The following is a 19,836-nucleotide window of genomic DNA, read 5'->3' on the forward strand; positions in this document are numbered from 1 at the left end:
ATTAGCTGGTTGGGCCAATGGCTTCGGTGAAGTGTCGTGCTAAAGCGATTCCCTATTCAATCACTTACCGGTGAATTAAAGTTTAGCGAGGATTGGGCAACTTATTGCTTGAAAGAGAAGAACCCTTGTAGTTACATTACTAAAATTTAGAATTAGGCTAATAAAATAATTTTAAGCTGAAATTCTGAACAACTTTCCTTTTCGGAAGGGCAGGAGCGTTCTAAAAATTTCATCCAATTTCACCAACTTTCTAAATTATTAGCTAAAATACGGCCATCAGTCTCTTTCTTAATTTAGCTAACAAGTGCACCGATTAAAACTACAACTCTTGATTAATTTTCGCCTGAAATCAAGTTGTTTTAAGTAAAATGATCTCAGCACGGAGTGTCTGGCACTGGAGAAGGTGTGGCATTTATAGCGTGGGTGGTGTGCTTCCTCAGGGACCCCAGGAGACGCCATGTCGCCGAACCCAGCGGGCAGCAGCGTGGTGAGCGAGGGGAAGGGAGCCGCAGAAGGCTTGCCCGTGGGTGACACCCCGCTTCCTTCGCCGTGGCCGGAAGAGGAAGAAGAGGAAGAGGATGAGGAGATAGAGGTGGACCTGGAGGAAGAGGAGGAGGGAGAGGAGGAAGGGGAGGAGGGCGACGAAGAGGAGGAGGAAGAGGAGGAGGAGGAAGAGGAGGAGGAAGAAGAAGAGGAGGAATGCGGAGAGATGGAGCTAGCGATGATGCAGCGGAGGCGGATGGCCCGCGGGGGCGTGGACGGCGGGGGCGGAGGTGGCGCAGAGGGGGAGAGGGGCAGCAGCGGGAGTGGCAGTCGGGAGGAGGCGGAGTGGGGTCGGCGCAGCGTGGACAGCGGGAGGGGGGCAAGCAGCGAGGGGGGCGGCGCTGAGGCGAGCCCCGACGGGGCGGGCGGCTCCAAGAGGAGGTCTCCGAAGAAAGTGCGGAGGCAAGGTAGGTGCCGCGGGGGATGGGAGCGAAAACCTAGGTACGAAACAATTATTTCATTTTAAATTAAAGAATAGAATGCTTCAACAGGCCATGAGCTATGTACTTGATCATTTATCGTTTTACTTGATTCCAAATTACGGTGGCGAACCTCGATTCCCCCCTAGGATGCGATGCATCCTATAATTATCATGGAATAAATTTGGTGGTGCGTGTCTGTCTATATGTCTGTCTTTACCATGGTCCCTAAGCCGGAAGCTGAATTGAATGCGCTGAAATTTAGGCAAATTGTGTCCATAAATATGAATTCCTGTTCGAATGAAACGAGTGCCACCTTGGTGATCTCTGAGGTAATAAATGCTCAGTGTCCAATTGTTTCGTCCTCATAATAGGATATGGTCTGCTCTACCAATCATTAGTTTTCAGAATCAGTTGTTTAACATTCCTTCCATTTTTCTATGGTGTTATGTGTGGCTTTTCTCTTGCTCCTTATTGCTAGTGGGGTAGTCAATTATTATCAAAAATAATATTTTAATATCACAATCTTCATAAATTGTACGTTTTTGCTCTTAGGATTTAAATGCTGTGATATACTCGTTGATTTGTGAAATAAATACTTTTAATCCTTATTCGTTCCCGTCTGAGTTTGCTTTCAACACCGTTTCAGGGTGAGAGTGCATTTTTCAGAGATAGCTGAAACAATAGAACTTTGGTTGTTAATTTGAAGTCGTCAGAAAAATGTTGGAAATTAATTATATCGTCCGTCAGATGTGAGGTTAAGCTTGGAATCGCGGGTCTTTCCTAAGGAGAAACTTCATTCCGACTCCTGACTTATCTTTACACTTTTCTTTCTAGCTATTACTAACATTATTCCCGTAATTGGCCTGCCACAATTAATGGCCAAAATCTCACCAGTAGGGTGTCTTCCAATATAGTTTCTGGATATATCTATGCCTCACTACCTTCCATGAACGCTACTCGAATAGTATATCCTTCATTAAGATGAGTTTGGTATTTTTATTGCTTAGTAGGGACTTATATCATCTTGATTAGAATGAATAAGCGATGAAAATTTTAATTATAATTCTTCAAACTCGAATATTCTCATGGCGATGCCTAATTTCCATGGCTACATTGCTCACAATAATGACAATTGTATTGATATTACAGGAAATGTTAAATTTTAAATAGAAAATCTTCAATAATAAACTTACTAACGACTAATACCGACATATATCATTGGAATCAATGCCATTTTATATCTGGTATGTGCTAAAAATTCGATTTTTCCGTCATAAAACGAATGTGGGCATAGCATGTATTACGATTTCAAGTTTTCCAGAAATAAAATTTTTTCGATGAAGTCACAATGGATGGGCCTATTCCAAAGTCGGAACACCACATTAGTGAATCCCCATTTTCCTAACATGACTCTCCAAATAAGTTTTGTGCAATGTTTCAGCAAGGCTCAAGGATACAACTATTAAAAGAAATGCTTTGAAATACCCTCGTTGCGAAGTACGAATCCACTCTTCATAATCTTAGTCAAAAGTAAGTATAAATGGGAACGGTCCAGTGGCCAGGCATGTAGTAACCTCATTTCACGTAGTTAGCTTAAAAAATTATTTTTTTTCGTTTTTAAGAAATATAAAAATAATATACATAAAATATGCGTAAAATGAAAAACAGTAACTCGCACATTGAGTATAGTATTATATATATATATATATATATATATATATATATATATATATATATATATATATATATATATATATGTAATAAATGAGCTCGCGTAATCGTCTCCGTATAAAAAAATATTTGTTACAAGATCAGATAGACAATCAAAGGCCTTTCCCGCGTTTTTCCAAAGAATAAATTGTTATATTCCTTACAAGTTCATAACTTGAACGACAAAGCTTCAATATCAACAAGTGTTTTCCTCTACCTATTACAGTGGTGGAAATGTGGATGAATTTCATAGGTATGATTAATGCGGAAGGGGAATAACTGCTGTGGACACGTAAGCCTTGGGGGAAATACGGGTTATTAATATTAGGGTTTAGTACTAGGTCAATATAATTTTAGGGAACGAAATAGGAGAGCAATAGGACGATACCTTCCAATCTCTAATACAAACTTAAGGAACGGGTTTCAGTTGAGCGTTCCATTCGGCTGGTGGGGCTCTGGATGTACAGGTATATACAGTTGCTCTTAGCGCGCCACACACGTAGAAACTTGAGCACCAACGCCGAGATCGAAGCAGCCAACCTATCGCCGTCAAGATTCGAACTGGTCCTCTCTGCAGTAAACAAGGTCACTTGCCACCGTATGAATGTACCTCTCACCTAATTTTGTGAGAAGTTGTTTCTCACTAATTCAAAATAATTTTGATGCGTACTCAGTGGCAAAAACAATAGTGGTGGGTAATGCGCGGTTAGATGAATTGAGTAAAACATTTTAATTCTACGACAAGTGTCGTTTCGAATTGCATGGAACAACGTAGAGAAAGCTTCCCACCCCCCATGGTGGGGTTTTTCTTAGAATGACTGCACATATATCAGACTATAAAGATGCCAGTATACATAACATTTTGGAAATTAAATATATTTGATATTAATAATCTAATACGGAAATTGATAAAGAATCATTTTCTGTGTTTTCAAGTTCCATTAAAGTTTCTGATAATTAAACATTCATATAAACGGATAATTGACTTTTGAAAACAAAAATAACATTCACATTTCCATAAAACATCAAACTTACCGAGAAAAACTGAGCCTGTAAGTTACTCAAACGCAAGAAACTGACTTTTTGGGCAAAAATTACTTGTGAAATATCTAATAACAATCCAAACCAGAATGAGATCTGGACCGCTGTTATTTGGTTTCCCTCGTTTCTGTTCATAGTCGAGTGGATATCCAAACGTGTACTTAACCTTACATCCTCGTGAACACGGTTTCTTGTATCTCCCCGGCAGAATTTTACGAGAGTTCAGGGAGCGAAGGACCGTCCCGAAAGTTGTCCAGGCCTAGAAGGAGAAGCGCCGCAGCAGGAGTGAACGGAAGGCAGGGGGGCACCGGAGGGGCGTCGCCCGTGAGGGAAGTCAGGAGCGGCGGGGGTTCGAACGGGCGTAGGCGGAGGTCGGGGCTGTCGGCGAGGGAAAGGAATCTGCGGAGACTAGAGAGCAACGAAAGGGAGCGAATGAGGATGCACAGCCTCAACGATGCCTTCGAGGTGAGTACAGACGAGAATTCACTGTTCACACATCGATGCGGGCAATACGACGGTAAGCGAGCGTAATAAAAGCAAGTCTTTACCTTCCATTGGTTTAAACTGAGTTGATGTACTCGCTTTTCCAGGGTTAACGACGAAAATATTTCGTTCAAAACGTTCGCTGCATCTTTCTGATGCTGATCTTAATTTTTATTTCAACATTGAAAATGTTCATTTTAGCAAACATTTTAATGCGCGCTCAATGACACGATGCGTTCTATGCGTGGCTAAGTAATGGAAGAGGTCAGAAAGATGAAATACTTCAAGTTTTTAGTGAGTGAATCACGAATACGATTATGGCATCCTTGAAAAAAGTCTACTCAGCTAGCGTTGGAATAAAGGCAAATCCTTTTAGAATGACATATTTTGTAATTTATTGAAATCATCATATCCTGATAATCGCAAAAAGGCATAGGAAAACCTAGAATGCCATTTGGTTTTGAAAACATTTGAAAAGAGTGATAAACATACCTCTTCATTCTCTGCCTTTGAAATCTCTTTCTTTCAACTGCTGGTGGTAAGATAACAATTTTTGACCACTTAGTGGACGTTGTTGATAACCCATTATCATTGGTTATATGATATATTTTGTTTTTGTCAAAAATTTTATTAATCTTTATTTAGCATGTGCTAACTTAAACTATCCATCATTCACAACCTGTGTGTCTGTCCGAAAGTTTTTTTTATTATGACATTTTGAGTTTCATTTTATCTTCTAAGAACAATCACCTCTATTACTTTGGCTGAAAATATAAATATTAATAAAATAGCATTAAAATATATCCATTAATTCCCTATTTGAAAGTAGTTGTCTAAATTAGATTCTCTTTTGTTTATAGATTTAAAGTTATCAAATCCTTTGTTTTCTTTACAGCAACTCCGTGAGGTAATCCCTCATGTAAAGATGGAGAGGAAGCTGTCAAAAATTGAAACTTTGACTTTAGCCAAAAACTACATAATGGCACTAACTAATGTCATATGTGAAATGCGTGGTGAAGAGAAACCATACACGTGAGTAAATCTCTCTCTAATTATCATAAATATTCAATCATTTGACTGTACTCTTAATATTTCCAAAAAAGTTACCCAGTATGGAAAAAACTAAGTTGTATAGGCTATACTCTAAAACAGTATGATAGTTTCATTAAGGCCTGGAACAATGTCATACTGTGAATTATGTGCTTATAAATCCAATGAGAATTGCATTCAATGAATTATGTGTGCATATTAGTTTAGGAGTTCTCTAATTCAGCCCAAGAATCATTCCAAAAATCTGAGACTCATTCAGCAACAATAAAATTACCTCTCTGAATATCTTTCGTAGTAGTTACCCATCCATTGTATATTTACTCAATATTAGATTTTTTTCATTGATTCTGATATATGGTCAAACTATCCCAGAACTTCCCAAGTTTTCATAAATTACAATACAACTGATTGTAAAGGGGCATTGCTGTAAATGATGAATTATTAATCCATAAGCCACGTAAAACAGTGTTGTAGATGAAGAACAGTGAGGAGATGCACTGCAGAGGTTTTTCATTATCCAATGTCTATCATATACTTTGGTGCTGCTGGTTGCAAAACTTAAGGTGTGTCACAAAAGATAATACAGGCAGTTTTTCCTGTTGAAAGATATCATGATAGCCTTAATATGGAACAGCATTAGTAATAGAAACACTACAAGGTTATTCTCTAGAAAGAGAATCAGACCTCTCAACTAACTGAAAACAATATTATCTTTCATTAGACAAAATTTCATGCCATGAAGACATGGTCTAGAGAAAGATATGTATTCACTGGCTGTCAAAATTGCCATGACAGAATGTCATTCCTAATTTAAATCACTGCATAAATTGACTTAATTTGGCTGAACAATCACTGACTGAAATTGGCTCTAGGCAAGCAACAGAATGCCCAAATCAAGATATTTTTAATATTATCATAACCCTGGTCAAAGGCCTGTTTCTACCAGATTATTTATTTAGTCCAAAACAGCATCAAGCCAAATACATTCAACAAATGACTAAGATGAACAAAGGATATCAATTAAAACTTAACAATTGGCAATAAACAGCAACACATAAAAAAACAAAGTCTGGTTTACATAAATGAGGAGTAAAAAATCAGTTGTAAATTAGTAGGAAATTCAAAGAAAATTTAGAGGGAGACAGGGCTCAGCAGGAAAAGATGGCATGAGGGGCATGGAATTAGTTGAAATCAGAGAGGCATTTCATCATTTCATTACTGGTTGGTGGAAGTCTAAAGATTAATGAGCCTTTGTAATTGAAATGCAAGGAGTAACACAATGAAAGAGGTCATTCGACCCTTTTGTAGAAAAAGGCACACAGAGAGGGAAAAGGAAAAACAGTTCAGATGACCTAAAATTAGCATTAGTTAACTGACAATGTGTAAAGTAATTAATTCATCTCAATTAGTATAATTTACGCAAAGGCTTATTAAAGTCATTCAGTACATCAGGCCCTTTAAGTTCTCAATCAAATTGAGAATTAAATCAACATCTGAACCACCCAAGTAGAATTTCAATCCATAATATAAACCAATAATTGCAGGTTCCTTGATGATAATTCATCAAATAGCAGTGGAGGTACTAATGGTGAAGGAGAGGGGAGTACCAGTGGTAACAGTAGTGGTGCTGATCAACAAGCCTCCACCGATGAACTTGAAATTGAGCTCAATAATAACTCACCATTTCAAGAAAACTTAGAAATTAGAGGCACACCTGTCACAGTACCACGGACACAAGAAGTTTGAGCAGAGATGATATCATATTTAGATGTCTCCTAAATAGGTAAGTCTACATACACATTCTCATTTTTCCACAATGGAGTCATACATTACTATAAGAAGTCATTATTTTATTTGCATATTCTATAGGTTGATGCTATAAATGAAATTTGTTGGAAAAATATTTTTTAACAAAAATGGTATATTTTCTTGGAAGGTTATTGCCAATACATGTATGCCTAACATGAAATCAGGGGCAAGAGAGCAAGTGTGAAATAGCAGTGGATGAGGCTCAGTATGGTTTGATTAACTAACCCAGTGCTGTGACACTCCAATGAGGGAGGGTTATGGGTAAATGAGAATTTATCCACCTAATTAAGTAAAGGAATTGAATGCTTCAATGGCCCAATACTATTAGTTGTAAACTACATAAAAGGTTGAAGACATAAAAAACAGAAGCATTTTATTTTTTTAATGTTACATATAAAATATTTCAATGGAGAAGTAGTGAACAATTCCATTGTTGAGTCTGAGAGCACCTAAGTGAGGTACAACATAGAAATTCTCAAGAGGGGTAAGCTATTCAAAGCAGGGCTGCTTTCAAAAGTTTATATTGAAAGTTTAGAGTTTATACTGACCCTAATTCTGACTTGGCAATTCTTTTTTTCACTATCCTGTTACCAGAGGTGGTTTCAAAAGGGGAAAGGGGTTCTTCCACTTTTGGAGAATGATTTGAGGCTATGATTAAATCTTTAAAAATGTTACTCATTTGCTAGAACTATTTTTTAATACCTATTATCCCCTATGAATTGCATTATCTGCTGAAAGATGCATTACAGTTTCTAAATTAGGGTGATTAATTTCAAATTTCAAATAATTTTGAACTTTCTTGGCAGGAGAATATTTTCAAAAATTATTTTTGCCTTTATATGAAAATGGCCCCTCGTCTTAGACGTTTTCTAGATCCACTATTGGTGCTAATACAAGTGCTGGAATATTTTAGACTAATTGTATATTTATTTAAATCTTTCATATGATGTCTTTGCGCTTTACTGTTACCGTTCATTGCACTAATTAGGGAGGATTTAGCATGGCACTAGGTGGTTGGGCATTGCCTCATGTAATCATATTGGGAATTGCCATATTAAATGAAATTATATTCAAAAGAACTTAAAAAACATATAGCTTTGGAATTTTTAAAACGTATTTGAAGCAACCTTTTTAAAGCAACAAGCTAAATGCTGTCAGATTAGTTTGTGAAGGAGTGAACATTTTTGTTTTTTGACCTTTTTCCTAAATGCATATCAACTTAGTTTAAATGGCGCAGTTATTCCCCATTCATCTTGGTCATCAATTAATGATAGCATTACTGTATTTTGGATAATTTAAATTCAAATTTATTTTCTTTTTATGTTTTATATGACATTTGAAATGACATTTGAAACCTAGGTACATATTTGGCCTTATTTTGGAATTTCTGGGGCTTAATTAAATTGTAGTTAATAAAAAATAGCTTTAATATATAGTTGGTTGTATTTAATTTATGAAGTTGAAATATTTGATATTTTTATAATATGGTTTAATTTTTCACAGGTCTTTCAAACCAATGGAACATTTTACACAACATTGGTTTTTCTCTAGGATACATCTGCTGACTCCTAGAATGTGCATAGCATAGGCATTGGACAGGTGGATTAACACTGAGTTTTCATGTCTCCTCAACATGTTACCATTCCATTCTCCAATATATCATATTAGCACACTATTACTGGAGTCAGTTATTAATTGTGACTTGAAGCCACAACATTTGAAGAGGACTCTTGATTCCAATTGTGATAAATAGATTTGTAATAAATGTGAAGGCATTAAGAAGAAAAGGCAATCATTTTGGTCAATAAGTCTTGCCATACATAGAGTATTTAGTGTGGAATACATTTCAATAGTCATCATATTCCACAATGAAAGCATTCAGGGAACTCATAGTATCATTTTGAAAGCACTTGGCCCCTTCAATATCATCCATCTTATTTCATTTAACTCACCCTCATGTCATAGAAAAATATTGTGCCTCATGGCTACAGGAATAAGAAAAAACATTTCAAATGTTGGAAGATTTTTTATATATGTGTGTAAATATGTTGAATAAACTGATAAGAAATTATTATGGCTATTACTTCATGATTAAAACCATGACCATACTTTTTTTAAGCAAACCTCAATGAGTCAACCCCATTTCTTTGACCTTATCATCTAAAGTGAATTTTATTTCAAATAGCTTGGTAGATTCCACTCCAACCAAGGGGAAAATAAATTATGCTCCTTCACCTGAAATCCCAGGAAAATTAATATATCTTTTGCTGAAGAACTGACCGCTGAAGAACCTTTCCAATGTTCTTCAGCTCTCATAAAAACCTTAATGTAATATTCCTAAAATGTAATGTATTAACTTATTGTGGTCTCTTTCATCTTGTGTCTCAACATTTCAAGGCAAGAAAACGTCAATTCTTTATGATGCAACAATATAATGCGATATTTATGCAGGAATTTCTAGACTGCCATGAGAAAAGTCTCATACTATCAGCAGCAGCTAACTATGAAAACCATAAATAAGTTACTAATCCAGTGAGTAAAATCCCTTTTCTCACCCTATCCCCTATATATTTATTTTTCTGCATCAAACTTCGCAAGAGATCACCACTTTTCTAAAAATCTATTTCTGGCTGGGCTCACTGGGTGGGTAACATGCTCTCCAGCTAACCCAAAAATTATGGGTTTGAGCTCCACTGTGAGCATGGCTATTGTGTCAGCTCCTGTGTGAAGTCAAAAACCAAAACCTAAAGCTTATCAGGATATGGCAGCACATCAACCATCATAGGTCACCAGAGAGAAACAGAAATAATGGCTTAATTTTAAAAATGGAAAGATATGAGTTCAGGTATTATTTAATAACAGCTTCAATTATTTTTCTAAGTACCTATGTGAATAATTTATTTGGCCAATGGCAACTCTATCCAATACCTATGACTCTGGAAGAGGAATCCTACGACCAGTTATGACCTGGCCTCACCATAATTTTTTTGTTTTTCCCAAAATTTCAGATACATTTTGATTCATAAATGCTTAATAACCTAGTCATTAAAACCAATCTAGAACGTTGAATGAAAGAAAAGTACATCCCGGGTTAAGGAAGAAAGTGCAGGCACCAACTTTTTGAGGCAGCTTTTTTTGTAATTTAGTTTGTGGCCTTATTCCTTCTCCCTTGATTTCAACTTACTGGGGCACCCAAGGCAAAATCACTCTCCAATAGTCTCCTTTTGTAAGAATCGACAAACTTAAGAGCAATTAAGTTCATAAAAGAGAGAATATTGTTCTATTAGGTAGAATTTTTTGCTATTAGCAGGAACAAGGTTCATAACTTGGTGATGCTTGTGGCCCAGATACACCTATGTTGCATGACTGTTTGAGAGACAGATCTTACTGGGAAATCACTAGCTGCACAAGATAGGATCCTCTTCCATACATGTGAATTTCACGTAAAATGGAGCTTGGCATTCAACTCTACCTAAATTTGCAAAAACAACTTTTGGGTTAACTACAGTTGATTTTATAATATATAAAGACTGGTGTTGATAATCCTTTCCATAGGCCCAGTTAAGATCAATTTCATACTTGAATGGGATAATTGATCTATTCTAATCAGTATAGCATAAAAATACAAGAAAAAAGCTGTAAAAGCAACCTAATGGATTATATTCACCTTAAAGATTTTGTCTATAAAAGATTAAATGTAAGCTTTAAACAGAAGTGCATACAGAGAGAGGTATCACTAGAGAGTAAAAGTTTCTTTTTGAGATTTGAATGGCACATGATTAAAGCACATTTATGGTGAATTACAAAGGAAACTGTATACTAACAACTATTAAAATTATGATTAGCGCTAACGAACCATAGATTTGGAATTAGAAATTCATGAATGCATTCTCATCTTCTCCTTTCAAAATTAATTTCTATTTCATAAGTCTACAGGGTCTGTCTCAAAAATTAGTATTTCTTATCATCTTTTTTGACTCAAGAGGCATTATCCACAAAGAGTTTGTGCCTCAGGGACAGACAGTGAACGATAAGTTCTATATGGAGGTTCTTGAAAGGTTGCAGGAAAGAGTGCAACACATCAAGAAGGAGATATTTGCCAACTGAAGTAAGTACCACAGTAAGGTGCCATCACACATCACCCCTAATTGCAACTGAGTACCTGGCCAAGCATAAGGTGGAAATGCAGCCTAAGGCTCCCTATCGTCCTGATGCTGTACCTCAGCTTCTTTTAGTTCCCAAGAATAAAATGGACTTGAAAGGCAACTATTTTGAAATGCTGAATAATGTCAAAGCACCGTGACTAGGTGCCTGAATGAGGCTCCTATCAATGCCTTCCAGGAAGCATACTGGCAAAGATCCTGGCATCAGTGTGTTGATGCATAAGAGTGCTATTTTGAAGAATTTCAGTAATTTGTACTATGATCTACAATAATTTTTTCCTCTAATTTATTCCACTTTTTTTGGGACAGACCATATATATCATTTGCCTCAAAGCAAAATGTGCATTTCCTACCCACTTGAATTATTTCAAACATGTCTTGCATCCAAGCAGTTGATATGAGGAACAATTTTTCCTCAAATAACAATTCGGTATGTTGAAGAAAAATTAAGTAGCTTATTTGACAATGTTAATAATTCTGTTTTTATTCATGTACATATTTTCATAATTTTTTCAATTACATAATAGTACATGTATACTTATCCTGGCCAAACAAACTCACAAATGTATAATAGAATTACCTGATGTCCATTGTCGCCATGTTACCAGTGTAGTGCATACAGTACATTGAATAAAGAACAACAAGACAAAATTATGATAAAAATATTCATTATTATCTCCAGGTTTAAGCTATTTTAGATACATGATCAATTCAAATGCATCTAACGGTAATATTCTCATCAGTAAACAAAAGTAATGGTTAAATAAAAATTGGGAACTTGCTGAATATCCAGACGTAATGAGCAACCATTAAAGCACTCTGTGACATAATATTCTAGGACACCATCAGTGGAAGATCTAAAGAAGTTGACAAAAGGGAAAAATGTCGATGAAACAAAGATACATGGGGGAAAAAGCAGGGAAACTAAATTTAGATAGCCTAGTAGACATAGCATTTGGCTGCTGATTGAAGGGCCTGAATAACCAGTGATTTGTACAAACCAGCTTCACTGAAGCTCCGTGATTTTTTGGGAACTAAATCTCCCTGGAAAGCAATGTTTCTCAACAGGGTCTCAAATGGATATCACCAGGAAAGAATCTGACTCCCCTACTATGCCGCCTCAATTTCAGTCTCCATCGGGTATAATACCAGGTGACCTTCACCCTCACCTATCAAATCAACTTTTGCCTTAATAGCTGTGATTTTGAAGACGAGTCGAGATCCATAAACAAAAGAAATTTGTTCCGGAAAAAGACAATTTTAATTGATTCACAGCCAAATCTAAACATGATCCACAAGAAGAATGAGAATAAGGTGAAGCAATGATGAGGTGTTGTGAATGAATGAGCCTTGAATGATACCTACCAAATTGGTGAATTATAAATTTGGATAAAACAAAATTTGGTCCTGTTTGTTCTTGTAATTGGACATTAACCAAGAGCCATAGATACAATTTATCTCGACGGATAATAATTCGAGGAACTACTAGAACCGCTTTCTTTAAATTCCTCAAGTAGTGTAATGGGAAGATTTGAAAAGCGCACCTCAATGGCGAAGCGGCATGCGTTACACGCGTAATAATTGCTCGTATGTTAGGTAATTTATGTAACAGAGTATAGAGTCCTTTCTTCTCTCAACGGACCTTTGGGTAGATCGGAGATTCACACTCGGTAAATGCCAGTTTCCGCTCTAATCTCAATTTGCTGATGTTTCATTCGAAAAGACAAATCTTAGTACAAATTTCATACTGTTTAAGCCCGGCAAGAAGCAGACGTTTAAGAAAAGATTTTCTTTTTAGGTTGTTTTCGTGAGGAAATAAAGTGATTCCTACCCAAAAGAGCATCTACTCTTATCCTGAAGAATGCTGCGGACTGCTGTCATTAACATGTACAGGTTTTTGAGTGGAATTGACCAACTAACTGCGATGAGTCTTTGAACATGGTTGTTAACTTCTTACTTACATTTATAGGTGCGGGAGAAATTCTAGGTTTCAAGCCGGTCAAAGATTTAAACATACATTGCCTGATCTACCTTATGACTTCAATGCTTTAGAACCTGTGATAAGTGCCGAAATTATGCAGTTGCACCACAGCAAGCACCACGCAACCTACGTCAATAACTTGAATGTCGCTGAGGAAAAGTTGTCGGAGGCAAAAGCCAAAAGTATGACAGAAGACAAATACGAGAAAAATAATTGAAGGAGTGTTTAATATATTTAATCACATACATTATATTTTAGATGATGTCTCGGCAATCATTGCTCTTGCTCCTGCTTTGAAGTTTAACGGAGGCGGACACATAAATCATTCTATTTTCTGGAATAATCTGTCTCCTAACGGCGGAGGGGAACCAAGCGGTACGTATAGCGAAAATAAATAATGAGCTAATAAACCTCATTAAATATAATTATTACAACTGGTAGGTATATTTTCACCGGTATTAAGTGGGTTACATATGTCTTAACGAAGTCAAACACTGTTAAACAATTTAAAAAATATGTGTTGCTTTTCCGCCACTGTAATTAGGAGCGAGCCGACCATTTTAGTATTTAGCTAATGGCAATTCCCCTCTTTCTACAAATTATAAATCGTTGTGATGAAAGATCTTGATGACCCCAGAAACTGACTGCAGCAATGATGATCGCGCGTGCTAGGGTCACCATTTGCAGAGACGGCGAATATTGACATAGATCACGGAAGATTATCCATGTAGTTAAGGCTTCGGTGACATCTGATCCGAGTTGGGTGGCCATTATAAATATAGCCTGATAGAAACACCTTGTGGGAAGGCAACGGGTTCTAAATTTGTTTACAATGAAATACTGATGCAAGGAAACATTAACATAATGAGTCGTGGCAATGCAGGGTTCTTGGGGCAGATGTCATGCTCAACTGGTCAGAGGAAAGACTGCTGTGGTTGTCCTAGGACAAAGTACTTACACTATCAAACAACTGCAGCCAAAAGACACAAGTTTACTGCAACTGTATACAAATTTATGAAAATATTTGAGCTGGGGAAGTTAGGAAATATGAAATGAGAAGCTCTGAAAAGAAGTTAAGTTGTTTTAGTGAAGAGAGGTCGAAGGATTGGTGAAATAAGTGTTTGGAGATATTTGGAATGCAGAGTCAGTACGAGGTATGCAGTTCAAGATCAAAAACTTGGGGGAAGAGTAGTCAATAGAGCAGGTGATAAGGATAAAAATTAGCAGTGAGATAAAAGATAGCAAAAAATTTAGTTTCCATTTATTTATGCACGCTAACGATTCATCAACTAACATCCATGATAAGTACTTTACGTACCTCATCCAAGGTACAAGTACTGAAGTACCAGTTAATATAATACTATAGCATGATGCAAAAAATAGTGGGTAGTATTGTTGTGATAGTTACAGAGTAATTTATAGCTCTAAATTTTGCTACAAGGATACATTTGGATGTTGATGGGGTATTTAAGCAGTGGTGAGTGAAAATAGAAATGTTAATGAAGTGGGAGGGTATGGTTTAGGAATAGAAAATGGCCATGATAAGAAAATAATAGAATTCTGTTGATACTGCAATTATATTTTCCACACAGTCCTGATAACCAAATATCACAACAAATGTCTATGTTCTCATGGTCCTCAAGATAAGCATAAGACCATGCTAGTGTCTCTTTGAAAACTGATGTTATTTGAAAAATTTAGGGATGGCTTTAACAAAACATATTTTAGTTCATGTTAGTGCAATATAATGTTTGTTTTCATTTCCCACAGTGGAGCCATCTTTGCTTTTCAATCCTACATTGAGTGTGGATTGGAGGTTTTGATTACAGCATAAATAGTCATTTATAACACCGGTCCCTTGTCATCTTCTGATTTCTTTGAATCTTTGTAACATTCTCACATTGTATATCATTACTTCAGTATGGCCTATGCATTAGACATTGTTTAGAGACTGTGGTGATAACTTTCCTTCCAACTTCAGATTTCATGAATAGAGGGTGTTTGGCTGCACCTCCATGGCTTTAAGCTGTGGTACCAAGGCAAAGTTCATTGAATGTTATTTCTGTTAAAAGATGTTTCATTATGTCTTAGTCCTTCAGATCACTGCCAATATAATGGGAGATTTTTTCAGTGTGATCTTTAATGGGAGACCAATGCATGATCGATATGATAGCATATTGTCTTGAAACTAATTTGTTTATTTTAACCTTATGACACAATTAGACTTAAATTAATTTTATTAAAGCTTCTGTGTTTTGATATTTTTTTATTACACTACCATGCATATTTTGTGTACTTCTGTGAAAGACTTTTTATTTTTTGGATATATAGTGGCATATTTTGCTATACTGGTCCAATACAATGGTAACAGATATTTTTTATTGTCTTAGGGGAACTTATGAAAGCCATAAGTAGAGACTTTGGATCATTTGAAAACTTTAAAACCCAGTTGCAAACAGCAGCTGTTGGCGTTCAAGGCTCAGGATGGGGATGGCTTGGTTATAACAAACAATCCAAAAGGCTCCAGTTAGCTGCTTGTGCAAATCAGGACCCGTTGGAAGCAACTACAGGTAACCATTTTTCTTTAAATTTGGATCTTGAGGTTTAATATTTGTGGAACAAATTAGTGGAAATACAGGATTTAAAACTTTTTAGGCAAGACTTGCACCTAACTATACATGGTTTGTAGAAAAGTATTGGGAAAAGTTTTGGAAAAATACACGTAGATTTATTTTGGATATTGATACAATGCCTCATAAGTCTTCAAGATACATCCCTTGAGAGCTTTGACATATTTTTGCCAGTGGTTTTTCCATGACTCGGAGGCTCCCTGGCTGGTGGATTCATGAAGGTCCTTAAGGTTACGCGTGCAAACTTCTTTGGCGGCATTTAGGGTCCCATGGTGGTGAACTTTGAGGGAGGATTTCATTTTTGGGAATAGAAAATAGTCTACTGGTGCCAAGTTGGTACTGTAAGGGGGTTGGGGAATCATGGCGAAGTGTTGCAGGAGGCTTCACAAGCAGACACTCTACTCAGCTTTTGGTTGTCTGCACGACTTTCAGGACAACTTAAATGGCCAATACGATCTGCAATCATGCACACACTTAAGCGATTGCCACTTCACCCACATTTTGGGAAAAAATTGTTCCCAATCTATTTATACTTACCATGTATTGTGATTAACCACTGAATGCAATGGTCATGGGCTTTCAACCATTATTTTTTCTTTCTTTTCCCTTTATTATTGCGATGACTCGTGATTTTGCTTGCATTTTGTTCATGGAGAACGAATCTACCCAGTGGTGTCTGTGCCAGCCTTTGTTAGTGTAAGTGAATGCATGTATTGAAATTGGTGGAGGTAAGCGTAATCTTGCATACCTTGGGCAAATGCCTGGGTACCAATGATATTTTGTTAAGGAGAAGGGAGGGACAATGCTTTCCCACTTTTCTCATTCCATGTGGCCCTAGGGGCATAACAGGGGTCATCTAGGGGATTACATTAAAAAAGTTAGTGTATTCACATTTAATGACAGGCCACTACAGAAATCCAAATGAGGTTGTTGTCTCATTAAAACTGACCTTACTGAATCTGTCTCCTCAGCTTTGTGAAAATATGAGGTACTCAAAAGTGACTGCGGCAGTCAAAATTATTTTGTTGAGATTGGAGAAGAAACTATGTATGTACCTCCATTGCCGAGAGGGGTCTGAGGCTGTCAGGAGCCTGGCATGCCCTAATTGCCTGTGGAATCCAAGCATCTTTCATCGCTTCATCAATAAAACTCTCCCTCCTCGGAATCAAAGCAAGATAGCTATTTTTTAATCCTCTCCCCAAATTGCTAAACTCCTGTTGTTCCTAAAGTGCAACATGCTGTTTGGCATCTAATTTTATTTATGTCCCATTCCAATTGTTTTATCCAGAAAGACATTATAGAAGTACGACTTCCATTTTGTAAGGCAAATTCTTGAAAAACCCTCAAAAAAATTTGAAATTAAGTAGAAAATACTTATTTAGGAAATTAATGTTAATTAACCTGAGCATAAATAGGCAGTGGAAGGGAAAATGGCTTGCCTTTTCCTCATTTCAATTTACTATGAATGACTGACACAGCGATATTTTTAAAACTGTGTATTTACTTTCAATGTGTTGTGTATTCTGCATGAAGATAAAGAATTGTGTGTGACATCTGTGCACAGGGCCTATCCTAAAAATAAATAGAATAACTCCATAAAATTTTTTTTGCTGCACAGCAAAATACAAATTAGTACAGTTCTTCAAAATAGCACCATTATGCATTGGCACCCTGCTGCCAGCACCTCTGCCAGTCGTGGTTCTCTTCCTGGAAGGCATTGACTGGAACCTTTTTCTAGTACCTCTTCATAGCCTCTGATGTTATCTAGTGTTCTAAAATGGTTGCCTTTAGAGCTCCTTTTTATTCTTGGGAACAAAAAGAAGTCTGGCTGTTTCACATTGGGGTTCTAGACACCTTTCACAGCTGTCCAAGAGATCACATGAGATTATCACATGAACAGCCTTCTGATCTTCCTACAGCACCTTAGAGACTATCTTGGCACCCATCTTTTTCATGGATATATCTTTGTTGGATTGAAATGAGCTGGGGTTTCCAGAATATTGCACTTTTCTGCAAACATTCCAATACTCGGGCTTCAATTCAAATCGAGCTTGTCTCTCACTTTTGGCGCATTATTTTTGCAATGTGTAATTGACAGACGTGAAGGGTAATCCTAGTCACCAACTTCCTCTCTACCCTCCTTGAGCATCTTGTTCCAGCAGAAAACCATTCCTTGGGACATTGATTCATCTCTGCAAGTATCCTTAACCATGGACATGGCCTCTGGGCCCAATTTTCATAACTTAACACCAAATTTTATTGCGTATTGTTGATCTATGGAATCCATGTGGCTTTGTGAATTTGTGACGCACTCCTCAACCAGGGGTTTACTCCTGTAGCAACCTGTATGCTGTAATGGCCCACAGACAGCTGATGCAGGTCATGTTGCTTTTCCAAGACTGGCTACCTCTTTTCTTGCCTTAAATTGTCCCACTCCAGCTCTCTGCATCAGTGTGAAAAAAATCATTCAACTTATTTTTGGGATAGACGTTGTACTTTGAAGGAGCATTCACATAGTTAATCGGGCTACAAAACATCTAACTCACTATGGCTGCACTACAACTGAGTAGTATTTGTTTGGTATAGAGTTGTAAATACCATGGTAGATAGTACTCTGTAATGGAAATGGTTTTTTCATCAATGTTAAATGCTCCCCCATATTCTCTTCAATTCCTGGTATGGTCAGGGTTACTTCCTATTTAAAGCAGTAACGAGATTACACGCATAATCATTTGATGTATTTGTATCTCCTGAATACTAGTATTATAAAATGGTGTAATGGCAAGTTTTTCATTCAATTCATCTAGATTCATTAAAAATTGTCCAAAACTCCAAGCCAGGTTCTCTCTTTACCATAAATGGGATTTTTATTTAAGTAAGCCATCAGATTAAAAATAATTATTATTAATTCATTATCTATCAGTGAATATCTATGCTACAGAGAAAATTGAGCGGATATTGGTGAACATAAATTTAGCTGTACTAGTTTAATTACTTTGTGGGAAAAAGATAATAAAAATGGCAGTAAAAATCCTGAAAACAAAAATTTTTATGCTTAAAAACCTGAAATCAGGTAACTGTTGGCCATCCTGATATAACTATACTCAAAACACTTAGGGTGGAAAAGTGGCATAAACAATATCTCCATCAGGATGGTCGGGAATAGAAATCCAAAATATGCGTGGCCTTTGTTTATATGATTAGAGGAATTACAGCTGTTGCTGGATTCTTCAAAAGAAATGTCACTTGATGTTTTGTTTATTTTTATACATAAAAATTTTTATTTCAGGTCTGGTGCCTCTCTTTGGAATTGATGTGTGGGAGCACGCATACTATTTGCAGTATAAAAATGTAAGGCCTGATTATGTCAAAAATATTTTCAAGGTTGCTAATTGGAAAGATGTGGAGGAAAGATTCAAAAAAGCTCAGTCCTAGGTGATCGAAGCTAATTGTTTGATTCCGATTTAAATTTCCTATGACTGTCTCACTCAAGGAGAATATAAATGTGTAAAACAGTGTTGTATAGATGACTAATGTGTAACTTTTACAAGTCAGGGTAAATAAAGATTCATATAATATATACATAATATTTGAGGTGATTGAACTCTAAATGAATATACCTTCTTCTTCAAAAGATTTTACTTCATACCCCATTGGACCCAAATTAACCTTTCATGATTATGGTTTTGGTGAAATAAGAATGGGGTTTTAAAGTACTCTTGATTAATTTGTGATATGCGATTGAAATGATAGCTAAATTAAATTAAAACAATAAAAAATAAAATTTTTATTAATATGGCTGGTTTAGGTTTAGAAAGAATATTTAGATATGAAAATTAATTTTTTAATGGCTATTTGTCAGCTGATTCTTCATTTGTTGCCAAAACCCTTAAACTAGAGTTTTTACATTAGCATTTTAATCATCATCTGAAAGAATGACTTTGACCTTACTATTAGTTGAATCTAAGGAAGAAACGTATTAGTTCTAAATGCAAAACTCAAAA

General features: G+C 36.4%; 2 protein-coding genes across 3 annotated transcripts; both read left to right on the plus strand.

The window, feature by feature from the left end:
* Positions 1–4,112: 4,112 nt before the first annotated feature.
* LOC139690838 (protein dimmed-like) lies at positions 4,113–9,070 on the plus strand. The gene is made up of 4 exons (XM_071588432.1): positions 4,113–4,181; positions 5,095–5,231; positions 6,794–7,032; positions 8,562–9,070. Exons 1-3 carry the CDS (start codon positions 4,149–4,151, stop codon positions 6,993–6,995), a joined length of 372 nt encoding a protein of 123 aa, XP_071444533.1. The 5' UTR covers positions 4,113–4,148; the 3' UTR covers positions 6,996–7,032; positions 8,562–9,070.
* Positions 9,071–12,790: 3,720 nt separating this feature from the next.
* Positions 12,791–19,419, plus strand: Sod2 (superoxide dismutase 2). Of its 2 annotated transcripts, none has more exons than XM_071588369.1 (6): positions 12,791–12,891; positions 13,020–13,114; positions 13,191–13,384; positions 13,461–13,577; positions 15,593–15,772; positions 19,122–19,419. In XM_071588369.1, the coding sequence occupies exons 2-6, from the start codon at positions 13,083–13,085 to the stop codon at positions 19,265–19,267; spliced, it is 669 nt and encodes a 222-aa protein (XP_071444470.1). In that variant the 5' UTR covers positions 12,791–12,891; positions 13,020–13,082; the 3' UTR covers positions 19,268–19,419. The 2 variants fall into 2 exon arrangements, with proteins under 2 accessions (XP_071444470.1, XP_071444471.1); XM_071588370.1 differs by having other exon boundaries at positions 13,020–13,108.
* The last annotated feature ends 417 nt before the right edge of the window (positions 19,420–19,836 follow it).

Source organism: Hetaerina americana, unplaced genomic scaffold, assembly GCF_022747635.1.
Source record: "Hetaerina americana unplaced genomic scaffold, ioHetAmer1.1.p SCAF_3, whole genome shotgun sequence".
Lineage (NCBI taxonomy): Eukaryota > Metazoa > Arthropoda > Insecta > Odonata > Calopterygidae > Hetaerina > Hetaerina americana.

Bases quoted from the DNA above. Each gene is read 5' to 3' on its own strand.
- LOC139690838 (XM_071588432.1), top strand. From the start codon at position 4,149: ATGAGGATGCACAGCCTCAACGATGCCTTCGAG. The intron at 4,182-5,094 runs GTGAGTACAGAC...TTTTCTTTACAG, and splicing joins GCCTCAACGATGCCTTCGAG to CAACTCCGTGAGGTAATCCC. The intron at 5,232-6,793 runs GTGAGTAAATCT...CAATAATTGCAG, and splicing joins GGTGAAGAGAAACCATACAC to GTTCCTTGATGATAATTCAT.
- Sod2 (XM_071588369.1), top strand. From the start codon at position 13,083: ATGCTGCGGACTGCTGTCATTAACATGTACAG. The intron at 13,385-13,460 runs GTATGACAGAAG...ATTATATTTTAG, and splicing joins GTCGGAGGCAAAAGCCAAAA to ATGATGTCTCGGCAATCATT. The intron at 15,773-19,121 runs GTAACCATTTTT...TTTTTATTTCAG, and splicing joins CCCGTTGGAAGCAACTACAG to GTCTGGTGCCTCTCTTTGGA.